Here is a 27,188-nt window from a genome sequence, read left to right on the forward strand (position 1 = left end):
TTTTTTTTAGTACTTCTTTCTGAAGATCAACCCATGCTGTTAGGGATGGGAGGTGTGTCCTTACTCCTTGTCCAGAGATGCTTATGCCATAGTATGGAAAACCATCTTGAAGCTGTTTTAGGGTATCTAGTTTTAACCAGGCTTTGGGTGGCAAAGATGGATTGGGCTAACCTGTTAAGAGAGTTGAGGTGGTACAAAGGGTGTCTGATAGTCCACAGTAGTTGCTTGGAACTGTAGCTAGGCTTAACTAAGCTAAGCTGCTATGCCTCAATGTAGTTGGCCTGAATCCTTCTGTCAGGCTCAAGATAACTGAACCATTTCCTGTATGCTTGCTTGGAAAGGTTATTTTTGGTCTGGTTTTTTTTAAAGGGGTGGGGTGGAAGAGACAGGAGAACACTAGTGTACTCTTTTCAACCTCAGGAGTCACCTTCCCTTACTGCAGTGCTAATGCCAGTTTCTTTGCCTCCCAAAGTTATTGCAAGCGCCTGTATGAATATAGTGCCTAGTCCTGGACTGCTAGAGCTTCTTAAACAGAGACAACTTGGTGAAAAATTCACCATCCTCCAGTAAAATTTAAAGGCAGATAATTAACATGGGAAAGATAAAAGCATCCAGTATAAGGACAAAATAATGACCAATTTATGTGCTTTTAAACTGCTCCAATACATGCATTGCTTTCCTAAACGCCTGGCACTATGCTTATTTGCAGTACCAAGAGCAAAGCTAGACTACTATCAGCTACAGTCAGGATCCCATGTGTGCTAGCTATAGAACTGTGTTCTAGAATGTTTTCATTTATAAAAATTAGGTTGCTAGCCCTCATGCCTACAAAGATAACTTTAAAAATATGAAGTGTCAAAACTAGTCAGATGTGAAGTTCTCATTTATCTCTCTGGGTATTTAACTTTGAAGCCTAAGGAGGACAATATCAGCACTTGACTATTTTACTGCTAATGATGATAGAGCTGCTCTTCCCATTAAAAGGGATCCCTGTCAGCATCTGAATCCTTTAATCTGTTGTGACAAAATCTGGCGATGACAGTGAGGGATATGAAATCATTTTTTTTCCAGCTAGGTTTGTGTAGAGTCACACTGAGGAAGTACTGCTCCTATTTTGCAGACAGGAAACGAAGGTAGAGAACAATAAAATAACATGCCTGAGGTCATATTGTTTGCAGAAGGGTTGGAACCCTAGGTCTCTGCTTCCCAGTCCTGTACCTCAGCCACATAGGCCCTCCTTTCTCAACAAACTTTATGGTAAAAATAAGTCTACTGCAGCAGTTAGTTACTCTCAATAATGACACATAACCATCAATTAAACAGACTTTAATTTAGCTATCAAAAGGAGAAGTCTGCAATAGCCTGATACTTAAAGAAACCGTTCCAGTAAAACAGTTTACCCAATTTCTTTCCATCATATTGGATCTTGTCAGTATAGCCTCATCTAAACTTTAGAACTCCATAGCTGAATTTCTGCATCTGCTGGGCCAAGGAGTTCAACCCTAATTTCCAGCTAGCAGAAGGGAAATCTATAGTGCTAGACATAACTAAGAGCTGCAGCGGTGACCTCTTGTCAAATGAGGTGAGCTGTTTCCAAGGTATGTTAAACTAGTGTTCAACCTATCAAAAAGCCAACAGTTGTCTAATAGAAATGCAGCATAAAATATAAACTGCTGATTTTGACAGATTTTTTTTGAAAGTGACCCATAGATACAGAAACTAAAACCCTGCCAACATTTTAATTTTACATCCAATCAAGCCTCCTGTTTGATGTAGGAACACAGACAATGCTATTCTAGAAATATCACCATGAAATCTGGTTTCAGCCAGGAAGGAGCTGAGAGTCAGGTAAGACCACAGTCCCTAGCAGGTGTGACATGGTGGGGTATGCTGGGATATTACCCACAAAACAAGGTCCAGCAACTGGATATCAGGATCCATAAAACAAGAAAGCCTAACTTTAAGCTGCTGACACATTATCCTGGCTATGTGGGGAACTCAACTCAATTTAAAGATAATTACAGGTTCAGTGTGCAGATCAGTCCCATATTATATATACACTTTCAAACCAGTCCCATACTATAGCAACCTATCTAGCCAAGGTTCTTACTGGCACGCTCATCTGAGCACCTCACAATCTCTAATGTATTTATCCTCACAACAACCCTATGAGATAGGAGTGATAGGGAGGTAATAGTTTATAGCTGGGGAACTGAGGCTTAGAGACACTAATTAACCTGGTCCCAGTGAAAGTCTGTAGCAGAGCAGGAAATTGAACCTAGGTGTCCCACATCCCAGGCTGGTGTTTGAAACACTGGATCACCTTTCATTTAAGAAAGTGTACAGCCTTGGGCTCATATCAGAGGGGTAGCCGTGTTAGTCTGGATCTGTAAAAGCAGCAAAAAGTCCTGTGGCACCTTATAGACTAACAGACGTTTTGGAGCATGAGCTTTCGTGGGTGAATATCCACTTTGTCGGATAATATCAATTCCAAAAGTGATTTCAAACCAGCTTACTTAAGTAAATGTTGCTGTAACAAAAAAAGATACTAAAATAAAAGGCACTAATTTATTAGCAATACTTCCACAAATTAAGAGTTTGAGTTAGTATGTTAAATAAGTTATGGGAAGGGGAATCCCACAGGCATATGATTGTGGAAAATGACAGTTCTCTAAGTACAAATGTAGAAACCCTCTTTCCCCTTCTCTTGATTCACAACCCTATCTCCCCCACTTCAAGTCCCACTACCATAACTCATCATGGTAATTAGCCAAAAGTTCCACTTACAATTACTTGCTTTATACATTTTGTCATTGCTCCTACACAAGGCTTGTGCCTGGATTATAGGAAGATTTACAAAAAAGTGTGCATTTATAAAATACATCAGGAAGATGGCTTTTAAGATCCAATTTACAGAGGAGGAGTTAGATAAAACCAGAGGTCTCCAAGGTATTTTTGGTCTATAAAAACAATGCTCTGATCAAGTGCAGCTATTAAAGGTGAAGGAGTCTGTCTGAGGAAGATCTGCGAGATGCCAATTCCCCTTCAATCAGATCTGGAACAGAATATGCTGCAGGAAGAGGGTGGAGTAAGAGCCAATTCTATTTCCAGAGTTCTCCTATGGGCTTATTCTGAACCTCCTGTATGGCCTCCTCAGTGAAAGACTTAATTTCATTATGCAACTCTTCAATGCTCTTCGAAGCATCAACTGTCTGTTTCCAAAATAAAAGCATTGCATTTAAAACATTTCTCAGTGCCCAACGCTTTCATTAAAGGAGAAAATAAGACAGTGAAAGTGTTTAGAAAGGGGAAGCTACTGACTGTCTTGGACTTATTTCCATCATTTCCCCACTGTATTAAACCTTTTACATCGGCTATCTCTATTCCAAATTCATGAATCGAGAATAGTGAAGCATGTTGAATTTTATCTCTTGTGCACAATTTCTGTCCTAGAATTGGAAAATACAGAAATTGAAGAACATCTAATGAGTGTGGAGAGGCATAAGGGAAAACACAGACAGCTATTAATGAACAGGATTTGTTAATGACAGAGGCTATTGGGCATCGGACCTAAGGTATTTTACAACCCCAGCTCTACAGAAATCTCCCAGAGAATACAAATTTGTCTATTATTTGGAAGAAATGTTAATCCTTCACTGGGTGTGCAAAACTTTTACCCTTGCCGGGGATGTGGGGTGGGGATATGTGAAGAGCTGAGTTCAACAGAAGTAATATGCTACACTTGTGTAGTGCTAAGTGAGGATCTTGAAACATTAATGAATTAAGCCTCATCTTACCCCTGTAAGGTATAAAAATAATATCCCCATTTAGAGCTGGAGAAACTGGGACACACCAGTCTAGCTTAGCCTATCTTCCAATGCACCACCCCTGTTGCAGGCGACTCTGTTAGGGCTTCATCTGTTTAACTCTGATTTTTGTAAAGAAGGGTGGTCAAATAAAGGAAACCTGCTGTCAAAGTGAAACACCAATGTGCTAGTATCTATTAAACAGACATTTCAGATCACCATTAAGCCAGGAAATTATGGAGTTTTTGCAATTTGAAGCAAAACAGTTGAGTTTTAGAAGACAATTTGATGACTTTTCGATCAAGTTGCTGCTCACTCATTGCTACAAATCCATGGTAGTTGGAAGGTTAACACATTTCCATGGCTTTAGACTACTTAGACAATGAGCAGAATGAAGTTAGCACTTGATGGATAAATTGTTACAAGAGATACAGATTTTGTTTCTTTATAAATGACCTAATCCTGGAACACACAATGGTAGAGATGGAAACTGGCAGATTAAGAATTCTAAGATCACTAAATCCATGGTTAACAGATGGGTTTAGAGTCAAGCTGAGTGAACAATTCACAGTATTTTATCCAGCCTTGTTTTCTCCTCATCCACAAACAGATTGCAATTTCCTCAATGTATTTATTATTTGAGAGTACTCAGCCTGCTTTTAAATCTACAGCTCGACTGTGAACAGTACTCTGTGAATGGCTGATATTCTATCCAGTGATCACCTTTAACAGCTTACATATTGACTTTCTAAGAATATACAGACAGAGATTTTCAAAATCATTTTAGGAACACTTGACACTATTTCAGTCTCTGTTCAGTGCTTAGAGTTCTGTTCTGGAAAAACTGACATTTTGCTGATACTTGAGACTAGAACTCTAGCTGACCAGTAGATCCAGACCACAGAAATGCAGGTCACCATCTGCATGAATGGGAAGTTAGGTTTTCAGTGCAGTTATACATAAATTCTGTATTTTTAAAAATGTGGTTAATTAACAGTAGTTTAATATCTGCTGAAGTGATCACTTACTTTCTTGATCTAGTTTTATATCAAGCTTGATAGATTATTGTTCTCGTCATTCAAATGGTGAGTTGCAATTCCTGCATCTTACCTATATAAGAAGGTCAAGATAGCATCTCCCTGTGATTGTGCTACACTGTAGTAGTTTTGTCATCACTGTTTAATTTCAAGGATTAGAAAACCTTTTATATTATACAACAGTTTTTCCTTGAAGGGGGCTGTAAAGGATAAAATCTTGAAGTTTAGTTTTAATTCATTGACCCATCTAGAGCCTTCCTGGAAGGTTATTCCCTTACCTTCCAGTTTAAAGTCTTGTCCTTTATCAGATGGTAGTAGTTCTGTAGAACTTTCTCCTGGAAGGACCTGTTCTCATAGCGTTCATTTCCAAAGTCCCCTCGTTTTGCCGTCTCCGACGTGCTCAACTGAAGAAATAGGATCAAATCTGGCCTTGGAAGCCCTACATCAGGCTGTTTGCACCAATCCAAGGAGAAATTCTGTCCAAAGTGAAAAGGAGAAATAAATCGGAGGTGGAAGAAAAATCAATGAAAATGAGGGAGAGCAGATCAACAAGAGACAAGCAGGAAAAAGACTTGGGGAAAATGAACATCTACTGAAGAAGAAGTACTAACAAGTGGACCAGATTCCCATTTGGTGTAAACCTATGTAGCTCCATTGACTTCGAAGGAACTATGCCATTTTACACCAGCTGACAATAGCCCAGTTTGTGTACTAGAAAAGACACCCCAAATACTTATGGCCTGATCTTCAGAGGTGCTGTGCATCTGTAGCTCTCACTGAAGTCAACATGAACTACAGGTGCTCAGCACCTTGGCAGATGAGATCACAGACACAAATACTAAGTCACTTTTTCAAATAATTAGAATAATAGAATATCAGGGTTGGAAGGGACCTCATGAGGTCATCTAGTCCAACCCCCTGCTCAAAGCAGGACCAATCCCCAGACAGATTTTTGCCCCAGATCCCTAAATGGCCCCCTCAAGGATTAAACTCATAACCCTGGGTTTAGCAGGCCAATGCTCAAACCACTGAGAGACAGAAGGGCTACCTGGAGAGTCACAGTGAGCCTGGGAGGCTAGCAAAATCCGCCAGGAAATGTGGGACCCACAGAGACAAGGACAGAGCTTTGTCACAACTGGTTTCAGGAGCGAGATCATCGTTCACAGCATGGTGGAAGAGAGTTTAAAAAAAAAGGTGCACTGGAGTTTTGGATTTTTTTTTGTTTGTTTGCTTTGTACCACAATGGAGGAGGTGGTAAGAGCTCTGGTACAAGCCACAGCAGCAGGCCACCTGGATTCAGGCAATGGCGCAACAGAAATCTATGCGGCTACAGCAGGAAACCAATAAATTATTAATGGGTCAGGCGACCCAAGATCATACCCTCTTCTGAGAGGTAGTGGACCAGCTGAAGATCCTCACCACCCAGGCCCGAGTCTGATGGGACACGAACCCTGAGGGGCACTGGTTGTCTGCCAAAGATGACGGAAGTTGACGTAGAGGCATATCTCCTCTCATTCGAAAGGACTGCTCAGCATGAGATGTGGCCCCAGGAGGAGTGGGCCAGCATTCTCACCCCTTTTTTGTGCGGAGAGGCCCAGAAGGCCTACTTTGACTTGCCTGCCAGGGACGCCACTGACTATACCCGGCTGAAGGCAGAGATCGGGGTGACGGCAGCAGTATGGGCCCAGAGGTCCATTGAGTGGAAGTATCAGGAGAAAAAAACCCCCCGAGGTCCCAGCTATTCGACCTCATACACCTCGCGAAGAAGTGGTTACAGCCCAAGGTGTGCAACCTGGAGGAGATTTTGGAGACCCTGGTCATGGGTCATTACATGCGAGGACTGCCACCAGATTTCTGCAAATGGGTAGGCCAGAATGATCCATCCACCTATGACGAGATGATCATGCTGGTGGAAAGATGCATGACAGCCAGGGAATTGACCCAACTACCCAAGGAAGGCCCCTTTTGACGCAAGCATCCAACCCCAACCCTGGAAGATTGGGCAGCCAAACCCCTGGGGAGTCCTAGGTGGAAGAAGGGGGGACTGAAAACCAACAGGGACCCCAGAAGGAAGGGATTGGCCTGAGTGTGGGGAACCCTGGGACTAAACCCCCTAACTCCCATGATAGGGGAGTGATTAGAAGCTCTTATAGATGTTATGCATGTGGGGAATGGGGACACATAGCAGCACAGTGTCCCAGCACCGAGGAGCTTATGCAATGTAACTTGGGGGATTGGGAGGTCCTGTGCTCCCTTATTCACCTTGTGGGCGTCGCATTAGCCCCACATAACTACACAAGGCCGGTGAAGATAAACGGAGCAGAGACTACAGTGCTTGTGGACTCGGAGTGCTATCATCCTTATATCGGGTACGCTGGTAAAAAGTAGCCAGCGTGTAGCAGTGACGTGTGTGCAGGGGGCTGTGAGCCATTACCCCACCATCCCGGTGGAGACAGAGGTTCAGGGGAACCCCATTGAGGTGACAGTGGGCGTAGTTCCTAAACTCCCATATCCTGTAGTCATTGGGAGGGACTATCCAGGGTTTGATAATTTACTCCCCACGGAGAGGCAGGAGGGAGGTGGGGACCCTGAGGGCAGCAACTCATCGCCGGGGGAATGTCAATCCCTGATGTTCGCTGAGATTTCTCAAGATCTGTTCTCAGCTCCCCCCACCCAGAGACCTGGAAGACCCACACAAAAAAAAAAAAAAAAAAAAAAGAGGAAGGCTGCAAAAGCTTTGGGAACCCAGATCCTGACCCAGGGCCAGAAGACCGCCCTAGTAGACAGATGGACATGAGCAGCCATCAGAGAAACTACCACCACAGAAGGTGAGCCAGAGGCTGGCCCCAGCTATGACAGTGGCAAGCCATTGGAAGAAGCAGAAGCCATCTCCTGGGAGCTTGGGCAGGTTAGTTCTGGGAGACAGACTTTCGGGCAGGACCAGGCAGAGGACCCTAGATATGATAACGCTAGAAAAGAGGTGGCCGAGATGGACAGAATCCCTGTAGATGAGAAGGTCCAGGACCTTACTTTATAGTGAAGAAAGATCTCCTGTACCATGTGGGGCAAACGCAGGCGCAAGATATGCATCAACTTCTGGTCCCACAAAAACATCAAAAAGCCATACTGAGCCTCACCCACAGTCTCCTATTTGGAGGACACCTAGGGGTAGAGAAAACCCAGGCACGGATCCTGCAGAGGTTTTTCTGGCCAGGAGTACACGAAGATGTCCGGCGATACTGCACCTCTTGTCCAGAGTGTCAGCTACATAGCTCTCGTCCACAATTGTGGACCCCTTTGATACTTCTTCCAATAATAGAGGTACCATTTGAACGCATAGCCATGGATCTTGTTGGGCCCCTACGTGTGTTTGTTGTACTAAACTATGCAACCCAATACCCGGAAGACATCCCCCTACGCAACATGGCTTCTAAGACAATAGCTGAGGAGCTAGTACAGATCTTAGCCCGGTTTCGGCTACACAAGGAGATGCAGACTGATCACGGGATGTCTTTCGTGTCCAAGTTGATGAAAGATCTCTGTTCGCAGCTCCACGTACAAGCCCTACGGCCCTCTGTATACCACCTGCAAACAGATGGCTTTGTGGAAAGGTTCAATAGGACCCTCAAGGCCATGATCAGGAACGTGGTGAGCCGGGATGGGAAAGATTGGGATACCCTATTGCCTTACCTCATGTTTGCCATCCGGGAGGTTCTGCAAGCCTCCATGGGTTTCTCTCCGTTCGAACTACTATACAGGCGCCACCCCTAGGGCATATTGGAGATAGCCAGAGAAGCCTGGGAAGAGGAGCCAAATCCCAGGAGGAACATAGTCAAGCATGTACTGCAGATAAGGGATTGGATAGCCTGAGTTACGCCTATTGTACGAGAACACTTAGAGAGCACAGGAGACCCAATTAACCCATTATAACCACCAAGCAAAGCTTCGACCGTTCCAACCAGGGGAATCGACTGATGGTCCTGGTGCCCACAGCAAAAAGTAAACTGTTGGCCCAGTGGCAGGGACCCTACAAAGTGATCAAAGCCGTGGGAGAGGTGAACTATAAGGTGCAGCAGCTAGGCCGCAGGAAACCGGAGCAAATTTACCACATCAATTTTCTAAAACCTTGGCACGATCGAGAGGCATGCTTAGTCACCCAGGAGACCCTTCCCCAGGAGGTCAAGTATCAGAGGGGTAGCCATGTTAGTCTCTAGCCTGATTCTTGCTTGCATATTTATACCTGCTTCTGGAAATTTCCACTACATGCATCCGACGAAGTGGGTATTCACTCACGAAAGCTCATGCTCCAATATGTCTGTTAGTCTATAAGGTGCCACAGGACTCTTTGCTGCTTCCCCAGGATAACTTACATGAGCAAGCGAGGATATCACCCGACCTGACGCCGATCCAAAAGATCGAGGCAGCTGACATGATCAATTGCAACCGAGAAATGTTCTCTACAAAACCGGGGTGGACGACTGAGACCTATCACCATATCTGCACGATCCCCAGAGCCCAGGTAACATTGAGACCCTACCAAATCCCAGCAGCCAAAAGAGAAGAAATCAAGGCCGAAGTAAAGAAAATGTTAGAATAAGGGGTTACTGAAGAATCTTACAGTCAGTGGTCCAGTCCAATCGTTCTAGTGCAGGGGTCGGCAACCTTTCAGAAGTGGTGTGCCGAGTCTTCATTTATTCACTCTAATTTAAGATTTCTCATGCAGGTAATACATTAACGTTTTTATAAGGTCTCTTTCTATAAGTCTATATTATATAACTGAACTATTGTATGTAAAGTAAACAAGGTTTTCAAAATGTTTAAGAAGCGTCATTTAAAATTAAATTAAAATGCTGATCTTACACTGCCAGCCTGCTCAGCTCGCTGCCAGCCTGGGGTTCTGTTCACCTAGGCCGGCAGTGGGCTGAGCAGGGCCTGCGGCCGGGACCCCAGACTTGGGTGGGGAGGTTTCAGGGGTCAGGGCAGAGGGCTGGGTGGGGGGGTTCAGGGATGAAGGCTAGGGTGTGTGGGGGTGTAGGGCAGAAGGCTGGGGTGTGTGGGGAGTCAAGAGTCAGGGCAGAGGGCTGGAGGGGTGTGGGGGGTGCAGGGCAGAAGGCTGGGGGGGTTCAAGGGTCAGGGCAAAGGGCTTGGTATGTGGGGGGTGCACGGCAGAGGGCTGGGGGTGTGTGGAGGGTCAAGAGTCAGGGCAGAGGGCTGGGGCTGTGGGGGTGCAGGGCAGAGGGCTGGGTGTGTGTGGGGGGGTTCAGGGCAGAGGGATGGGGCTGTAGGGATGCAGGGCAGAAGGCTGGGGGGGTTCAAGGGTCAGGGCAAAGGGCTCAGTATGTGGGGGGTGCATGGCAGAGGGCTGGGGGTGTGTGGAGGGTCAAGAGTCAGGGCAGAGGGCTGGGGCTGTGGGGGTGCAGGGCAGAGGGCTGGGTGTGTGTTGGGGGGTTCAGGGCAGAAGGATGGGGCTGTGGGGATGCAGGGCAGAAAGCTGGGTGTGTGTTGGGGTGGGGTGTGTGCAGGGCAGAGGGATGGGGCTGTGGGGATGCAGGGCAGAAGGCTGGGTGTGTGAGGGGGTTCAAGGGTCAGGGCAGAGGGCTGGGGGTATGGGGGCTGCAGGGCAGAAAGCTGAGTGTGTGTGGGGGCCTGAAGGGCAGAAGGCTGGGTGTGTGTGGGGGGTTCAGGGGTCAGGGCAGAGGGCTGGGGGGGTGTAGGATAGAAGATTGAGTTTGGGGGAGAATCAGGGCAGAGGACTGGGGTGCTTGGCTCGTAGGGGTGCTCCCAGCCCCTTGTCTTGAGCAGCTCAGGGCAGGGGGCTGGAAGGGATATGCCCTGTCCCCACCTTTCCCCCAGGCTCTGTCCCCACCTCTCTCTGTCCCCTCTAGGGAACTGCCTGCACGCTGTTGCTTTTCCCCCCTCCCCCTCGCTAGGGCCATCAGCTGATTGGCGCAGGGAAGGAGAGGGGGCGGGGCAGGAAAGCACCACTCTGGGGGAAGAAGCGGGGGAGAGGGAAGCTTGGTTGCCACAGAATAAAGCTTATGCCCCCTCAGGGGAGAGCAGTGGGCGGGGGGGTGAGGGGCTGAGTGGGGCTGGGGGCCAGGACTGAGGCAGGCGGCTGTGTGCCACTCAAAATCGGCTCACGTGCTGCAGGTTGCCGACCCCCGTTCTAGTGCCTAAACCTGACAGTACCGTGAGATTCTGTAATGACTTTCACCGACTGAATGAAGTATCCCAATTCAATGCATATCCCATACCACGCATTGATGAACTGGTTGACCGACTGGGTAGGATGACTATGAGCAGTCAATGTGATGCGGCTATGAAAAAAAGCTGTGCATCAGGCAAGGTATTTCCAGTAGAGATAAGGCAGTGTTAGTGCCATTATACAAGGCACCGGTGAGACCTCATCTAGAATACTGTGTGCAATTCTGGTCTTCCATGTGTAAGAAAGGTGAATTCAAAATGGAACAAGTACAGAGAAGGGCTACTAGGGTAATCAGACGAATGGAGAACATACCTTACAGAGGAGACTTTAGGAGCTTGGCTTGTTTAGCATAACCAAACAAAGGCTGAGGGGAGATATGATTGCTCTCTATAAATCCATCAGAGGGATAAACACCAGGAAGGGAGAGGAGTTACTTAAGTTAAAGGCCAACCTGGACACAAGACTATGTGGCTATAAATGGCCATCAACAAGTTTAGGCTTGAAATATGCAAAGGTTTCTAACCATCAGAGGAGAGAAGTTCTGGAACAGCCTTCCAAGGGGAGCAGTAGGGGCAAAATCCTAAATGGTGTAGACTGAACTTGATAAGTTTATGGAAGGAGTGGTATGTTGAGGTTGCCTATAATGGCATGTAGCTGTTCTGCAACTGCTAGTAACAAATCTCTCCCAAGGCTGGAGATGGGACACTACTAGATAGGAAGGGCTCTGAGTTACTACAGTGAATTCTTTCTCAGGAGACTGGCTGGTGGGTCTTACCCACATGCTCAGGGTCTAACTGATTGCCATGTTTGGGGTCAGAAAAGAATTTTCCCCCGGTCAGATATGCCGAGACTCTAGGGATTTTTCACCTTCCTTTGAAGCATGGGTCACAGGTGACTTGCAGGTGTAAACTAGAGTAAATGGTGGATTCTCTGCAACTTGAAGTCTTTAAATCACGATTTGAAAACTTCAGTACCTCAGCCAAACATTATGGTTCTATTATATGAGTTAATGGGTGAGGTTCTGTGATGTGCAGGAGGTCAGACTAACTGATCGCAATGATCCATTCTGGCCTTGAAGTCTGAGTCGCTAAAGATGGTAGAAAGCCAATTTGTTAAACCTACAAAGCTTTTGCAACTCACTTACAAATATAAATCCTTTCATTAATCTCCTTTAAGATTCCAGGGCTAGAGGCAAATTCTTAAATAGCCTCCAATTTCTCTGGGCTAGTAGAGCAGATGAAGGTCTTGAATGAACCAACCTTCTAAGCAGAAGTGAGTAGTAATTACCATGAATTAGGGCTGTCAAGCAATTAAAAAAATTAATCGCAATTAATCGCACTGTTAAACAATAGAATACCATTTACACTTCTACCCCGATATAACGTGGTCCTCTGGAGACAAAAAAATCTCACCGTGTTATAGATGACACTGTGTTATATCAAACTTGCTTTGCCTCCCCCATTCCTTGTTCCCTGACCGCCCCCTCCAGAGACCCTGGTCCCTAATCACCCCCAAGACCCCACCCCCTACCCAACCCACCTGTCCCCTGACTGCTCCGACCCCTATCCACCCCCCACCTCCTGACAGACACTCACCGACAGCAGTGGGAAGCAGGGCAGCCCGGCCCCATTCCGCTCCTCTCTGCCAGCTCCCAGCCACGGCGCTCCGCTTCCCACCACTGGTGAGCACGGGGAGGTTGGGGAAAGGATGCCCCCCGTACTCACCTGCCGCGGGAAGCGGAGCGACGCAGCCCAACCCACTCCGCTTTCCTTGCCCCCGCCCCAGCCGTGTCGTGGGGGGGCAGCTGGGGAAAGGTCCTGCACTCACCTGTAGCGGGAATGGAGTGCCACAGCTGGGAGCTGCCAGAGTGCAGCTGGCTGGGGCTGGGCTGCTCCGCTTCCTGCCGCCAGTGAGTGTGGGGAGGTTGGGGAAAGGATGCCCTCCGCACTCACCGGCGGTTGGATGGAAGAATCCCATGCACTGCTACAGACTAGGGACCGAATGGCTAAGCAGCAGTTGTCCAGAAAAGGACCTAAGGGTTACAGTTGCTGAGAATCTGGATATGAGTCGACAGTGTGCCCTTGTTGCCAAGGCGGCTAACGACACTTTGGGTTGTATAAGTAGGGGCATTACCAGCAGATCGAGGGATGTGATCATTCCCCTCTATTCGACATTGGTGAGGCCTCATCTGGAGTACTGTGTCCGGTTTTGGGCCCCACACTGTCACAGGCCCAAGGACTCCTTCCCTTGGGGTCCCATGGGGAGGCAAATCAGCATTGTATGTTGCTAACGTGGTTGCAAGCATCGCAAGGCATTTCCAAGGAAGGTCAAAGGTATGAGTGTGAAATGGAAGATTCCTTTGCAGGTTGCAAGAGGGGGAAGGAGGAAGAGAGCAGAGAACGGGTTAACTCAACACTTTAGCTAGCTCTGTGTGAAGATAAGACACTGGCCCCGATCCAAGGTAATGGGCTCGACAAGAAATCTGCAGCTGCCCAGCTGTGAGAAGAGGAGAACTAAGTTGAGCAGGGCTGCAGAGATAGCAGTAACAGCGAATGAGATGGCAAAGGCCAACGGGGGGAAAACAAAGTCTCTGGAGCTGGTGTGTTTTGAGAAGCCGAGGAGGCCACAGCGAGCCAGTGTGGACTGGTACAAAGAGCACCAGGAACAGAGGGCCCTAAAATGAAAACACCCCAAAAGAACGCAGAACTTAAAAACCCTCCCAAGAGCCAAAGCAAGTCGGAGATCACAGCGGACGCTGGACGACCCGTTCACTGTACAAGAACTCCCGTCCACCCCTCCTCCTCCTCTTCTTACATTACACCCAGGCTTGGCCAGCCTTGGGTCATGCATCTGAGAGTATGAAAGTGGTTTTAGGGCTGGGGTACTAATGCTTTCTTTTTTCCTTTGAGTGATGTGGGAGCAGTCCCACCACTCATCGCTGTTATTTTATTATTTTATTAATAAAGCTTTAAAACTTAGACACTTGGTGTGCTCAGTCATCTCCTCCCCTAAAGATCCTGCAGCCTCAGCCTGATCACCTGATGCCCCGGACAGATTGGCAAGAGAAATCTGTCAACACTACAAGAAGGATGTGGAAAAATTGGAGAGAGTCCAGCGGAGTGCAACAAAAATGATTAGGGGGCTAGAGCACATGACTTATGAGGAGAGGCTGAGGGAACTGGGATTTAGTCTGCAGAAGAGAAGACTGAGGGGGGATTTGATCGCTGCTTTCAACTACCTGAAAGGGGGTTCCAAAGAGGATGGATGTAGACTGCATTCAGTGGTCCCAGATGACAGAACAAGGAGTAATGGTCTCAAGTTGCAGTGGGAGAGGTTTAGGTTGGATATTAGGAAAAAAAATTTCACTTGGAGGGTGGTGAAGCTCTGGAATGGGTTACCTACGGAGGTGGTGGAATCTCCTTCCTTAGAGGTTTTTAAGGTCAGGCTTGACAAAGCCCTGGCTGGAATGATTTAGTTGGGGATTGGTCCTGCTTTGAGCAGGGGGTTGGACCAGATGACCTCCTGCAGTCCCTTCCAACTCTGATATTCTATGATATGCGTCCATGCTGATGAAGGGTTCTGCTAGATAATGATCCAAAGCAGAGCAGACTGATGCATGTTCATTTTCATCATCTGAGTCAGATGCCACCAGCAGAAGGTTGATCTTTTTTGGTGGTTTGGGTTCTGTAATTTCCGCATCTGAGTGTTCCTCTCTTTAGACTTCTGAAAGCATGCTCCACACCTCATCCTCTCAGATTTTAGAGAGCACTTCAGATTCTTAAACCTTGGGTCGAGTGCTGTAGCTATTTTTAGAAATCTCACACTAGTACCTTTGCATTTTGTCAAAACTGCAGTGACAGTGTTCGTAAATTAAACGTGCTGGGTCATCATCTGAGACTGCTATAACATGAAATATATGGCGGAATGTGTATAAAACAGAGCAGAAAATATACAATTCTCCTCCAAGGAGTTCAGTCACAAATTTAAACGAGCATCATCAGCATGGAATGGTGGCTGAAGCATGATGGGGCATACAAATGTTTAGCATATCTGGCACTTAAATACCTTGCAATACCAGCTACAAAGTGCCATGTTAATGCCTGTTCTCACTGTCAGGTGACAGTGTAAATAAGAAGCAGGCAGGAGTATTGCCTGTAAATATAAACAAACTTGTTTGTCTTACCAATTGGCTGAACAAGAAGTAGGACTGAGTGGACTTGTAGGTGCTAAAGTTTTACAATGTTACATAACTGCACTCAAAAACAAAAACAAAAAAAACTCCGTTTCTGAGTTATACTTTTAGGCTAAAGCAGGGATGGGCAAACTATGGCCCGCGGGCCGGATCCGGCCCTTCAGGGCTTTGGATCCGGCCCGCGGGATTACCCCTGGTGGTGCTGCGGGCCTGGTGCTGCTCTCAGAAGCAGCCCCCGGGCCGGGAGACAAAGGGCTCCATGTGCGCACGCAGAGCCCTCTGCCCCCCCCTCCCCCCCAGGGGCCGCAGCACTTCCTGGAGTGGCGTGGGGACAGGGCAGGCATGCAGGGAGCCTGCCCTGGCCCTGGTGTGCGGCACTGCCACCCCGGAGCCACTTTAGGTAAGCGGCACCGGGCTGGAGCTCAAACCCCTCCTGCCCCCCGCCCCCAACTTCCTGCCCTAAGCCCTCTGCCTGTACCTCGCACCCCTCCTGCACCCAACTCCCTGCCCTGAGCCCCTTTCTGCACTCCTGTGCATTCCAACCACCTGCCCTGAGCTCCCTGCTGCACCCTGCACCCCGTGCACCCCAACTCCCTGCCATGAGCCCCATCCTGCACTCCGTACCCCTCCTGTACCCCAACCCCCTTCCCTGAGCCCCCTCTTACACTCTGCACCCCTTCTCTGCCCCAATCCCTTGTCCTGAGCCCCTTCCTCCACATCCTGCACTCCACCCGCCCTGCCCCGGCCCTGCATACAATTTCCTCACCCAGATGTGGCCCTCGCCCCAAAAAGTTTGCCCACCCCTGGGCTAAAGATTGCACTACAGTACTTGTATTAGGTGAACTGAAAAATACTATTTCTTTTGTTTATCATTTTTACAGTACCCTCCCAATTAGACATAGACACTGCCTTTCTGTTCATCCACTCACCTCTTTGGCACTTGTGAAGGCCACCCCGGAAAAGGCATATCTGTCCACCACTAGAGTGATGCCTTGATTTAACTTCTCTTTAATCAACGGCCTGAACAACAGAAAGAAAAGACACGTCATACTCCATTGTACCCAGGCAGAAATGCAAAGAATTCAACATAGAGAACACAGCAGGTGGGCTCTTTTCAATAGTTGATGCACTTGGCTATAGTGATCTCCAGAACTCTAGAGTAGTTTGTCAGTCGAGGCTGTGATTTTTGTTTATAAGCTTTGTCACCCACAGTCTCTCTTGTTGCATCACTATCCTTCCAGCCAAGGAGGAATGGATGGGGCTCTTTTCAGAGACAAACAGTGCAGCAAGATGGGTGCTTGCTATGGCTGCTTCTGGCTGAAATGGTGCTACTTGCATCCTGCCCTTTATTAGGGGCTGAGCAAATAACCTCCCATTGCCCAGCATAAAAAGCAAGTTTCAGAGCCACTAATCCCAAGTCTCCTGCATGGCAATGCAGAGCACGACTTCATCCAGTTAAATGACCTATGGACAAAGTCACAGCCAAGCTGAAAGTATCCACAGTTGGGACCAAACGAATGGTTTAGTTCAATTTTTCTATTTAGTGTAGCAGATACAATAAGGACTGTGTGTCTCTTGGGCAAGAAATCACTTGAATTTCGCCCAAAATGAACAATAATGTGTCAAGACTCATGCATCTGTCTTCCATGCTGAGAATTCAGGAATGTTCTCGATCTGCTTGGCATTAGATAAAGATGAGCTACCACCAGCCTCAGCAGGATCAGAGAAGCCTTTGGAAAATGCAGCTTTTTAAAAGTGAAACATATTTTCTATTTTACAGATTTCCAGCTAATAGCACTACTTTTCACAAATTTATACCATTACACTTGTAAATGTCTGGTTTGGCTAAAACCCTACATCATAAAAGGAGTAGCATCCAGGTTGAACTGTTAATAGGAGATCATATTAAAGGCAGTACCCACTCTCTGTAATAAACAGCGTAGTGCATACTTCATCATAAAGCAAGAGAGCTGAAGCTTAACTTGAAAAATGAAGGGAAGAACATCAGTTCTTTAAGAGCATCTCAGCAGCAAGAGATTTAGTGAGACTACACTCTAAGCCCTCAATTCTGCAATTCATCCATGTGAGAGCAGGGACTAAGAATGTTTCACCCTCTGATGCCAGGAAGCAGATATGGGGGCTGATTCTGAGAGTTCTCACACAACATTAATTTCAAGGGGAGTTAAGGGGCCTTAGTGTGATGGGTTGGGTCACAGAAACCTTGGGAATGCCACCTGATGTGCTGGGACTACCTCTAAGCCAGTTTTTCCCTGGCAGCTTAGGACTACAAACACAGACCCAGGTGTCACGGAGTCTGGGGGAGTCCGGGCCCTGCATCCCTCTTCCTGGGGATTCACAGTGACTCTCAGCCAGCCAGTAAAATGGAAGGTTTATTGGACAATAGGAATGCAGTCTGCAGCAGAGCTTGTAGGCACAACCAGGACCCCTCAATCAAGTCCTTCTGGGATTCAGGGAGCTTAGACCCCATCTTGGGGTTCCCTGCGTTGCACCACCCAGCCCAAACTGAAACCAAAAATCCCTGCAGCAGCTCTCTTCCCCCTCCCCTCTCTCTCCTCTCCTTTGTTCAGTCTCCCAGGCAGAAGGTGTGAATTCTCCCAACCCCCCTTCTGGCTCAGGTAGATTTCCTCTCCCCTGAGATTTCCTCTCCCCAATGTAACCTCCCTGCAACATTCCCAGGTCAAATCCGCCCTGCTCCCTGCTCCGTCACACCAGGTCTGAACCACATGCACCAGAAGCTGCAGCCTTTACTGAAAACAGCTTAAGAAGTACTCCTGTCTCCAACACTCAGATACCCAGCTCCCAATGGGGTCCAAACCCCAAATAAATCCGTTTTACTCTCAATAAAGCTTATACAGGGTAAACCCATAAATTGTCCATCTTCTATAACACTCAGAGAGATATGCACAGCTGTTTGCTCCCCCAGGTATTAATCACTTACTCTGGGTTAATTAGTAAGTAAAAAGTGGTTTTATTAAATATAAAAAGTAGGATTTAAGTGGTTCCAAGTAATAACAGACAGAACAAAGTAAATTACCAAACAAAATAAAATAAAATAACACACACAAGTCTAAGCCTAATACAGTAGGAAACTAAATGCAGGTAAATCTCACCCTCAGAGATGTTCCAATAAGCTTCTTTTGCAGACTAAACTTCCTCCTAGTCTGGGTCCAACAATCGCTCACACCCCTGTAATTACTGTCCTTTGTTCCAGTTTCTTTCAGGCATCCTTTGGGGTGCAGAGGCTCTCTCTTGAGCCAGCTGAAGACAAAATGGAGGGGTTTCCAGGAGCTTATACAGGCTCTCTCTTAAGGGGGAAACCTCTCTTTCCCCACTGTAGAATCACAGCTACAAGATGGAGTTTTGGAGTCACATGGGCAAGTCACATGTCCATGCATAATTCAGTTCTCTACAGGCCGACGCCAATGCTCACATGTTAGCCCGAACATTCCCAGAAAAGCTCAGATGTGGATTGGCATCTATCAAGGTCCATTGTTAGCTAAGTACTCCCAATTACTTGAATAACCCCTTCATACTATGTTGACCAAATCTGCCTTAGGTGCTTCCTACAGCAAACTTTAAATACAAGCATAGAGCCAACATTCATAACTTCAGATATAAAAATGATACATGCATACGAATAGGATGAATACATTCAGTAGAACATAACCTTTGCAAAGATATGTTACATGACATATCTAGCATAAAACATTCCAGTTATGTCATATTTACACTCATAAGCATATTTCTATAAAGTATTATGGGGTGCAACGTCACACTCAGCACATAGAAAATCAGGTCAGATCCTGTAACAAGCTCTCCACTGATGGACCTAATGCATGCCCAGAGACACACTGCAATCAATGGGCCTCCACACAAGTGCCAGTGTCTGCCTGTGTAGAGCTCTCTGCAGCCTTGGGGCCTTATTTCAGTGCAAATGTAGGCACCAAAGTTTGCCTGAAGTTCTAATAAGAGAGGCTCAGAATCAAGCCATAAGCTTGCAATAGCATTTGTTAGGTGGGAGAGCAGTTTTCTTATATATGGATGTTGAAGTAGAGAGCCTGGGCCACTCCCACCCCTCTTAAATCACTTAGAAGTTTCATCACAATTTCCCTTGATTAAAGTTTAGGGAGTATGACTCAATCAGAAGTCCTTGGGACTGGTCAGAATCATGTTGAATGTTGTTAACCATGCATTTTGAATTTTATCATCATACAGGACAGTAGCATAATACATGATTTAGAAGGGAAATGTCATTTTTTACTTGTATGAAAAAAACACAGAATCCATGCCCTAGCGCCTTACAACTATGCCACTTATGCCAAGCTGCACTGGGAGAAGCTGTGGTTCTCTGTTGCTACAACAGTCACATTTACTCACTCAGTGCTCTTCTCTGAGCTCAGTCCACCCTGTGATTGTTGCTGTTCCCTCTACTTAAGACCAGGCAGAGGAAATTCACCAATAGACCTGGAAACATTGAAGAAATATTCCCACACCATAGGCAGGTATCTGCCCACCCCCGCTCCAAAGGGGAAAAAAAGAAAAAAAAGATTAACAGACTAGATCAGGGATTCAGAACAGATGCTCTGCTCAGAACACAGGCAAGTTATCCCTATAGTTTAGAGGGCTATATACATAAACTACAAATCAAGAAATCATGTGAACCCAAGATTAAGAATACTGTGTGAGAAATCTAAATCAGTCTTGTTGGTATGGCAAATTCAGAGCTGGAGAAACGCGTTCCACATCAGTCTCTGTGCCTTCAGCTACAACATTAGGAAAAGCATGAAGACTTTCTTATATTTAGCATTAATTAATTTAGTGCTCATAAAGAGATGGATTTCTAGTTCTAGCCTAATTCAAGATGATGCTAGCAGATGCTTCAGTACACCTCAATCCTAACCTAAAGTACTCTTAATTCTATTCCAGGCTGCTTTTAAGAATTCCAATCAGATCATATCAGGAGATGACTTTGTGATACACACAGAAGTGGTAGGAAGAGGAGACTACCAAATTCACTTTCACTTATAGTTGAGCTTTTAATTAAGATTTCAAGAGATTACCAAGGTAACATGTTAATCCACTGTGTAACATCATGTAAGGTCTTTGAGGCCTTTTTCTGCATCCATGTAAGGAGAGAAGTAGCTATGAGCCAAGAAGCAGAAAGTCACATCCTCACCTTCCTTTTAAGTTATATCAAAACAATGTAATATCGGGCTGTTAAGAAGGCACCCCTACTAATAGTACCCACCATACCAGATAAGCAAGGAATCTCTTAAGATGTTTAAAGAAAATTTTGTTTGACGGCATTCTGTCTGGCAAGGAATTACTTATCAACAGTTTGGGTGTGAAATCTCTACTTCTTTACTGTTTTGCCTTTATGATCCCTACTTCTTTATTGTTTATCTGTATGGTTTCTGTCTGTTACATAACTAATTTTGCTAGATGTAAATCAACTATGGTGGTGGGGTGTGATTGGTTAAAGATTTTTTCATAATGGGCTAGGATTGGTGAAAGATATGGTTTTGTAGTACTTTAGTTTAAAATGATTGGTTAAGGCACAGCTAAGCAGGACTCAAGTTTCACTATATAAACTGGGGTCCAAGAGGAAGTTCTTTGGAACCAACTCCAGGACACGGTCATAGCTGCCAGATCTCAACAGCCTGCCAATCACACCATGCAGAAGCTGGAGTCCCCGGATGACCTGATCCTGACTTGCCATCAGGAAAAATTCATCTTCCTTCTTGGGAGTGGTGAGCATTGTATTCGCCAGCTACAACAGTGCCATGCAAACGCCTATTCTCACTTTCAGGTGACATTGTAAACAAGAAGCAGGCAGCATTATCTTCTGCAAATGTAAACAAATTTGTTTGTCTGAGCGATTGGCTGAACAAGAAGTAGGACTGAGTGGACTTGTAGGCGCTACAGTTTTACGTTTTATTTTTGAATGCGGGGGGGGGTTTATACATAATTCTACATTTGTAGGTTCAACTTTCATGATAAAGAGATTGCACTACAGTACTTGTATTAGGTGAATAGAAAAATGCTATATATTTTGGTTTTTTACGATGCGAATACTTGTAGTAAAAAATAAATATAAAGTGTCACTGTACACTTTGTATTCTGTGTTGTAATTGAAAACAATATATTTGAAAATGTAGAAAACAACCAAAAATATTTAAATAAATAGCATTCTATTCTTGTTTAATCATGCAATTAATTTGTTTAATCGCTTGACAGCCCTAGTTTAAAGCATTCTGTAAAAACATGAAGCAAAAAACAAAGAAAAAACGCTATCAAAGCAGCAGCAGCATGGGCATTATGGAAAGCTGTCACTAATCTTTCAGCCTGGTAGCACTCCAGGAAAGACAACTGGAGGATTACAAATTAGAGTTGGATATAGTTAAGGATAATTTGGCTCAGTATAAGGCACCACAGTGTGCCAGTGCAGCTTCAGCATTACAAAATGCAACAGCCCTTTAGGCCAAAACAGGCGAGCGTGAACATTTAAAAATGAAAGTAGAAAAACTGATTGGAGAAGTATCTACATTGCAAATGAAACTAGGGGATGCTCAGGCAGCTGTCAGAACAGTGTTATAAGAAAATAAGGCTTGGGCCCAGATAAACAGTGACCAGGTACGGGCAGCTGCTCAGTTTTTGGGACCCCTAGAAAGGAAAATGTGTCTGGACTGGATGGCGAAGGTGTTGGCACAATCTGGATGGAGGCCAGCAGATTATGAGGTCTTACCCCAGGCCTGCACTAGTGCTTCTGACTGCGCAGTAATACGGACTGCTGAGGAGCGGTTAGGTGCAAATGATGTTCTTGCTACCAGATGGGAGTGGGTGAAGGAAGTAATAAAGGAAATAATGTTGGTCCGACAACAGGGGAAATTGTTCCATGTAAAAGAACAGGGCCTCTGTGAGTCCCCAGAATTGTATGTCATTAAAAAGGCGATATTGGCCATGGCTGCCGGGTTTCTGCCCATAGTAACTGGAACCCAACTGGATTTCAATGCTTTAGCTTTTAAGACTGCATTGTTAGACGGTTTGAATTAAAAAATGAAGGTGAATTTAGGACCCACAGATCTAGCTAGTGGGTACCTCAAGTTAAAACAGGACATTTTTCTAGCAGCTATAGTTTTTCAAGACCCGCTGGGACAATCGGAAGAAGGAATTGACAGGAGAACGGAACCCGTCCAAGCGGTAACTTTTGCCAACAATGGGCCCCCAGATCTCCAAGGGGAACCAGGGGAAAAGGGGCCCGAAGCACCATAGCATGTTAGAGGAAGAGAACAGGGAGGTGCAAGAGACAGCAGAGGAACAAGAAGAGGAAATGGATATGTGTATCAGATGCAGCATAGAGAATGAAGATGCACATGGGGAACGAAGGCATGGAGGAAGCTCATGATGGCAGGAGAACCTAAAGAGAAATGGGATGGAAAGCCCAACAAGTGAATTATTGCAGAGGGTTGTCCAGTTAGAAAGGCAAGAGGAATTGTAACTCCCATAACGGACTCTGTATCGTTGGTGCCACCCCAATATTGATGCCCACCTCCTCGGACTTCCCCTGAGGTGATGGCCCAACTACAGTATGACAAATGGGGGCGTCCCATTGTAGGCGCAATAAAGGGGAGATTTGGGAAACAAACATGCCCCACAATGTTAATTGACACAGGTGCATCAGTATGTGTGCTTGGAGAGCAGTGGCTTCCCAGGGATGCTTTGGAAACCAAAAATTCAGCACAACTAATATCCTATACAGGGAAGACAATGAAAGCATTTATCACAAGACCAATCCTGACTTGTATAGGAAATCAGGAGTATGGGTAAATATTGTTTTCAGAAGCAGGATCAAATTGGGAATGGGGCTGCCTAAATCAACCGGGTTATGCCTTGAGCTCTAGGAACTGGGTTAAGGTGGGTGCCCTAAAGTGTGGAGGTAATACTCAGGATTCAAAGCTGTGCACATTACTTTAAAACTCAAAAAAGAATTATATTTACACTTGTTCCCAGCGGTTAGCAGAGAAAAGCAGATGCACTGTGTGGTCTTCCAAATTGCTCTTGTTCTCCAAGTAGGAGCCAATTAGCCGCCCAATTTCTGTTGTTCTGTCTGTAAGAAAGAGTACAAGAACAAATCTGGTGAGTTATGTAGTCTCTTGCTTCAGTTACTGTGCAATATGACTTAAGATTTACTCCATGTACAAATTCCATGGAACAAATATTTTAAACCCAAAACTAAAACCAGTCATGCTTGGACATACATACTGCTTTTCTGAAAATCCAACTATTCAATTTTTAAAAATTGCTACGCAAAGAGAATTTTCAAGTTGCAATGTAAACAAACCAAAAACCAGGAGGTGCCATAATATGGGAAGCACAACCTCAACGGCAGAGTAAAAATAAAAGGAGTAAATGTAGGGAAACATGACAGAAAAGCCATGTGTCCTGGCCTTTCTAGTGTGGCAATACATTCCCACCACAAAGGGTTCACTGTGACAGCCAAGGGACCATGCAACACCACAGCTGAGAATGCAGCCACAGGTATCAGTGTTACATTCCCCAATGTTTTCAGAGGCCTCTCCCCAAGTGGAGGGGGGGCATACCCCAGGACAAAGCAAACACTAGCTATGAAGATATATACCTTTAAGATGACTAGACCTCGAACTGTACGTGGCAGGCATGAAAAGGAGGGCAAGACACAGCACCAGTGGTTTTATTTTCCTGAAGGGACACCTAGCTTTCAAACTTTGGGGAACACTGCTTACTGGAAAGCCACAGCAATCACGAGCCCTTGGTGTGCGCCCCTCTGGGCCCACCACCCCTTGTCAGAGGGCTAAATAGGGCTGCCCCACCCTGAATCAATGGAGTTAATGTTGCTAACACCTCCCCCAATTTCCCCACCCCCATCAGTGTGGTTAGTGGTGTCTCCCCGCTCCATGTCACGGGTTAGCAATGTCCCCTGTCCCCTCCATGTTACTGGGATTGGCGGTGACCCCTGTGTCATGGCGGGAACGGCGCCCCTCCCATCCATGTCACGGGGGTTGGGGACGGGTGGGCGCGTAGAAAAGGGGGGAAGTGCCAGCCCCCCCCCGTACCCGGGAATCGCAGGAGCTCGGCGAGGTGCCCACATGCCCGGAGCGCTTCCACCAGCCTCCGGCTCTGCGTGGTCTTCCCGGTCCGATCCACCCCCTCCAGCACCACCAGCGCCCCGCGTCTGCACGCCATGGCCACGGCGGCACGCACCACAACCGTTACCACTCCCGAAGAGATAGGCACGGGCAGGAGGCGCGTGCGCTTCCGGAGAACCATAGAGAGCCACACGGGGACAGTTTGGATAGCAGGGGCTGCCGCAGGCCTCCAAGTCCGCCAAGGCGGAGCCCCGCCCGCTGCTCCACCCTGCCTAGTCCCGCCGTGGGGCAAGAGCGCACGGACGGGGTTCAGGGTTTGCCTAGGGCACCTGCCTGTCAGGGCGCCCTATCCTTAGACGGGGGACTGTGCGTGGACACTGCTCCGGCCGCGGGCTTGGCTATGGGGGTGACAGCTACCGTTTCCCTAGACAGGGGTGGGGGAAGAGTTACTAGTTATCACTGTCCCGAGCTGGAGGGCGGTTACAGGCTGTCACTGCTCCGGGCTGGGGGAGGGGGGGAGAGAGGTTGTCACTGCCCCGGGCTGGGGAGAGGAGAAGCTGGGGGAGGGCGGGGCGAGTTACAGGTTGTCACAGGGGAGGTGATTACAGGCGGTTCCCAGGCAGGGGGCGTGTTACAGGTTGTCATTGTCCCGGCTTGGGACGAGGGGCGGCTGTCACTGCTACGGGGTGGGTAGGGAGGAGAGGTCGTCACTGCTCTGGCGGGGTAGGCGGTCACTGCCCCAAGCTGGGGCGGGTGAGGAGAGGCTGTCACTGTCCCGGGCTGGCTGTGTATGTGAGAGCGGCTGTCACTGCCCCTGGAGTGGGGTGAGGAGAAGATGTCACTGCTCCGGGGGGGGGGGGAGGGGTTACAGGCGGTCACTGCTCCAGGCTGGGGGCTAGTTACAGGTTGTCATTGCCCGGGGCTAGGCAGAGGGGCGGCTGGCACTGCCACGGCGAGGCTAGGGAGAGGGGCGGCTGGCACTGGCTGCCCGGGCTGGGGCGGAGGAGAGGCTGAAGGGAAGGTGTGTCTCCATGAGGGAAGGCGGGTGCTGCGCGCATGCCGGGACCACCTCCCAATCCTTGGATGACACCTGCTCCTTCCCCCCTGGGCGCCTGTGCCGTTGCCCCGCCTCTTTATTGATATACAGCTGGCGGTGTCCCGGGCGGCCAATCAGCGGCGGCAGCTCCTGAATATGGAATGAGCCCGGGGCTGCGGCCCTTGTCATGCGGGCCCGAGCGACGAGGGAACAGCGCGGCAGGGAGCGGGGCACAAGATGGCGACAGCCATGTACCTGGAGCACTATCTGGACAGTGAGTGGCGGGCCCGGCGCAGGGAGCGGGGCGCCCCACCACCTGTGCAGTGAGGGGGAACGGGGACAGGCGCCAGGGAGGGGGCACCTGCGGGAGAGGGTCTCCACGGCGGGGCGGGGATGATGGAGGGGAGAGCGGGGGCGGTGACACCGCTCAGTTCGGGACGGGGCGGTGCTTGGCGCGAGCGCTGTTGTTACTGCAGCTGACTGCAGGAATAACAACTGCGTCACTCTTCGCGGGGGGCGTGGTATCTTGTGCGTCATCAACCGCGTCTCTTGCGTGAGAGGCGCGTGCTTGTATCATCATTACCTGCCGAGGGCGGGAGCAGTTCAACCTCTTCTCTTTAGTGCCCCTCCCTTGTTCCAGGGCGTAGCTGTTTGTTCTCGGGCTGCCCCCATCCCCCCGCCTCTGCTCTTCCTCCCCTCCCCAGGGGGCTGAAGCCCACTGCCTGCCTGCCTGCCTCCCTCCCTCCCTCAGCTCCCCTTCCCTTCCTTATGGGTAGGGGGCCTACCAAATTAATGGCCATGAGAAGTGCATCACAGACCATGAAAACTGATCTTTTGTAGCCTTTTACCCTACACTATATAGATTAATAGTAACAGATTAATGAGTAATAATAATAGGATGAAATTTAATAGTGAAAAATGCAAAGTCATGCATTTAGGGATTAATAACAAGCACTATTGTTATAAGCTAGGAACACATCAGTTGGAAGTAACAGAGGTGGAGAAGGACCTTGGAGTATTGGTTGATCACAGGATGACTATGAGCCACCAATGTGATATGGCTGTGAAAAAAGCTAATGTGGTCTTAGGATGCATCAGGCAAGGTATTTCTAGTAGAGATACTGTTATATAAGGCACTGGTGAGACCTCATCTAGAATATTGTGTGTAGTTCTGGTCTCCCATGTTTAAGAAGGATGAATTCAAAATAGAACAGGTTCAGAGACGGGCTACTAGGATGATCCGAGGAATGGAAAACCTGTCATATGAAAGGAGACTCAAAGAGCTTGGCTTGTTAAGCCTAACCAAAAGAAGGTTGAGGGGGGATATGATTGCTCTTTATAAATATATCAGAGGAATAAATAACAGGGTGGGAGAGGAATTATTTAAGCTCAATACTAACATGGATACAAGAACAAATGGATATAAACTAGCTGTCAGGAAGTTTAGACTTGAAATTAGATGAAGGTTTCTAACCATCAGAGGAGTGAAGTTCTGGAACAGCCTTCCAAGGGGAGTAGTGGGGGCAAAAGACATCTGGCTTCAAGACTAAGCTTGATAAGTTTATGGAGGGGATGGTATAATGGGATAGTCTAATTTGGGCAATTAATTTGTCTTTGACTACTAGCGGTAAATATGCCCAACGGCTTGTGATGGGATGTTAGACGGGGTGGGATATGAGTTACTACACAGAATTCTTTCCTTGGTGTCTCGCTGGTGAGTCTTGCCCACATGCTCAGGGTTTAGCTGATCGCCATATTTGGGGGCG

General features: G+C 47.2%; 2 protein-coding genes across 2 annotated transcripts in view; one reads left to right on the top strand and one right to left on the bottom strand.

The window, feature by feature from the left end:
• Positions 1-2,554: 2,554 nt before the first annotated feature.
• DTYMK (deoxythymidylate kinase) lies at positions 2,555-24,578 on the bottom strand. The gene is made up of 5 exons (XM_045030358.1): positions 24,354-24,578; positions 23,260-23,368; positions 16,170-16,260; positions 5,122-5,319; positions 2,555-3,212 (listed from the first exon to the last, which is right to left on the bottom strand). Exons 1-5 carry the CDS (start codon positions 24,565-24,567, stop codon positions 3,102-3,104), a joined length of 723 nt encoding a protein of 240 aa, XP_044886293.1. The 5' UTR covers positions 24,568-24,578; the 3' UTR covers positions 2,555-3,101.
• Positions 24,579-25,136: 558 nt separating this feature from the next.
• The window catches only part of ING5 (inhibitor of growth family member 5), a 35,690-nt gene continuing 33,638 nt past the window's right edge, over positions 25,137-27,188 (top strand). The window contains exons 1-2 of the mRNA XM_045030357.1: positions 25,137-25,210; positions 25,534-25,696. Of these exons, the coding sequence (XP_044886292.1) occupies positions 25,660-25,696 (37 nt within the window). The 5' untranslated portion in view covers positions 25,137-25,210; positions 25,534-25,659. The remainder of the gene's footprint in view (positions 25,211-25,533; positions 25,697-27,188) is intronic.

This window comes from Mauremys mutica, chromosome 9 (genome assembly GCF_020497125.1).
Source record: "Mauremys mutica isolate MM-2020 ecotype Southern chromosome 9, ASM2049712v1, whole genome shotgun sequence".
In the NCBI taxonomy this organism is placed as follows: Eukaryota; Metazoa; Chordata; order Testudines; family Geoemydidae; genus Mauremys; species Mauremys mutica.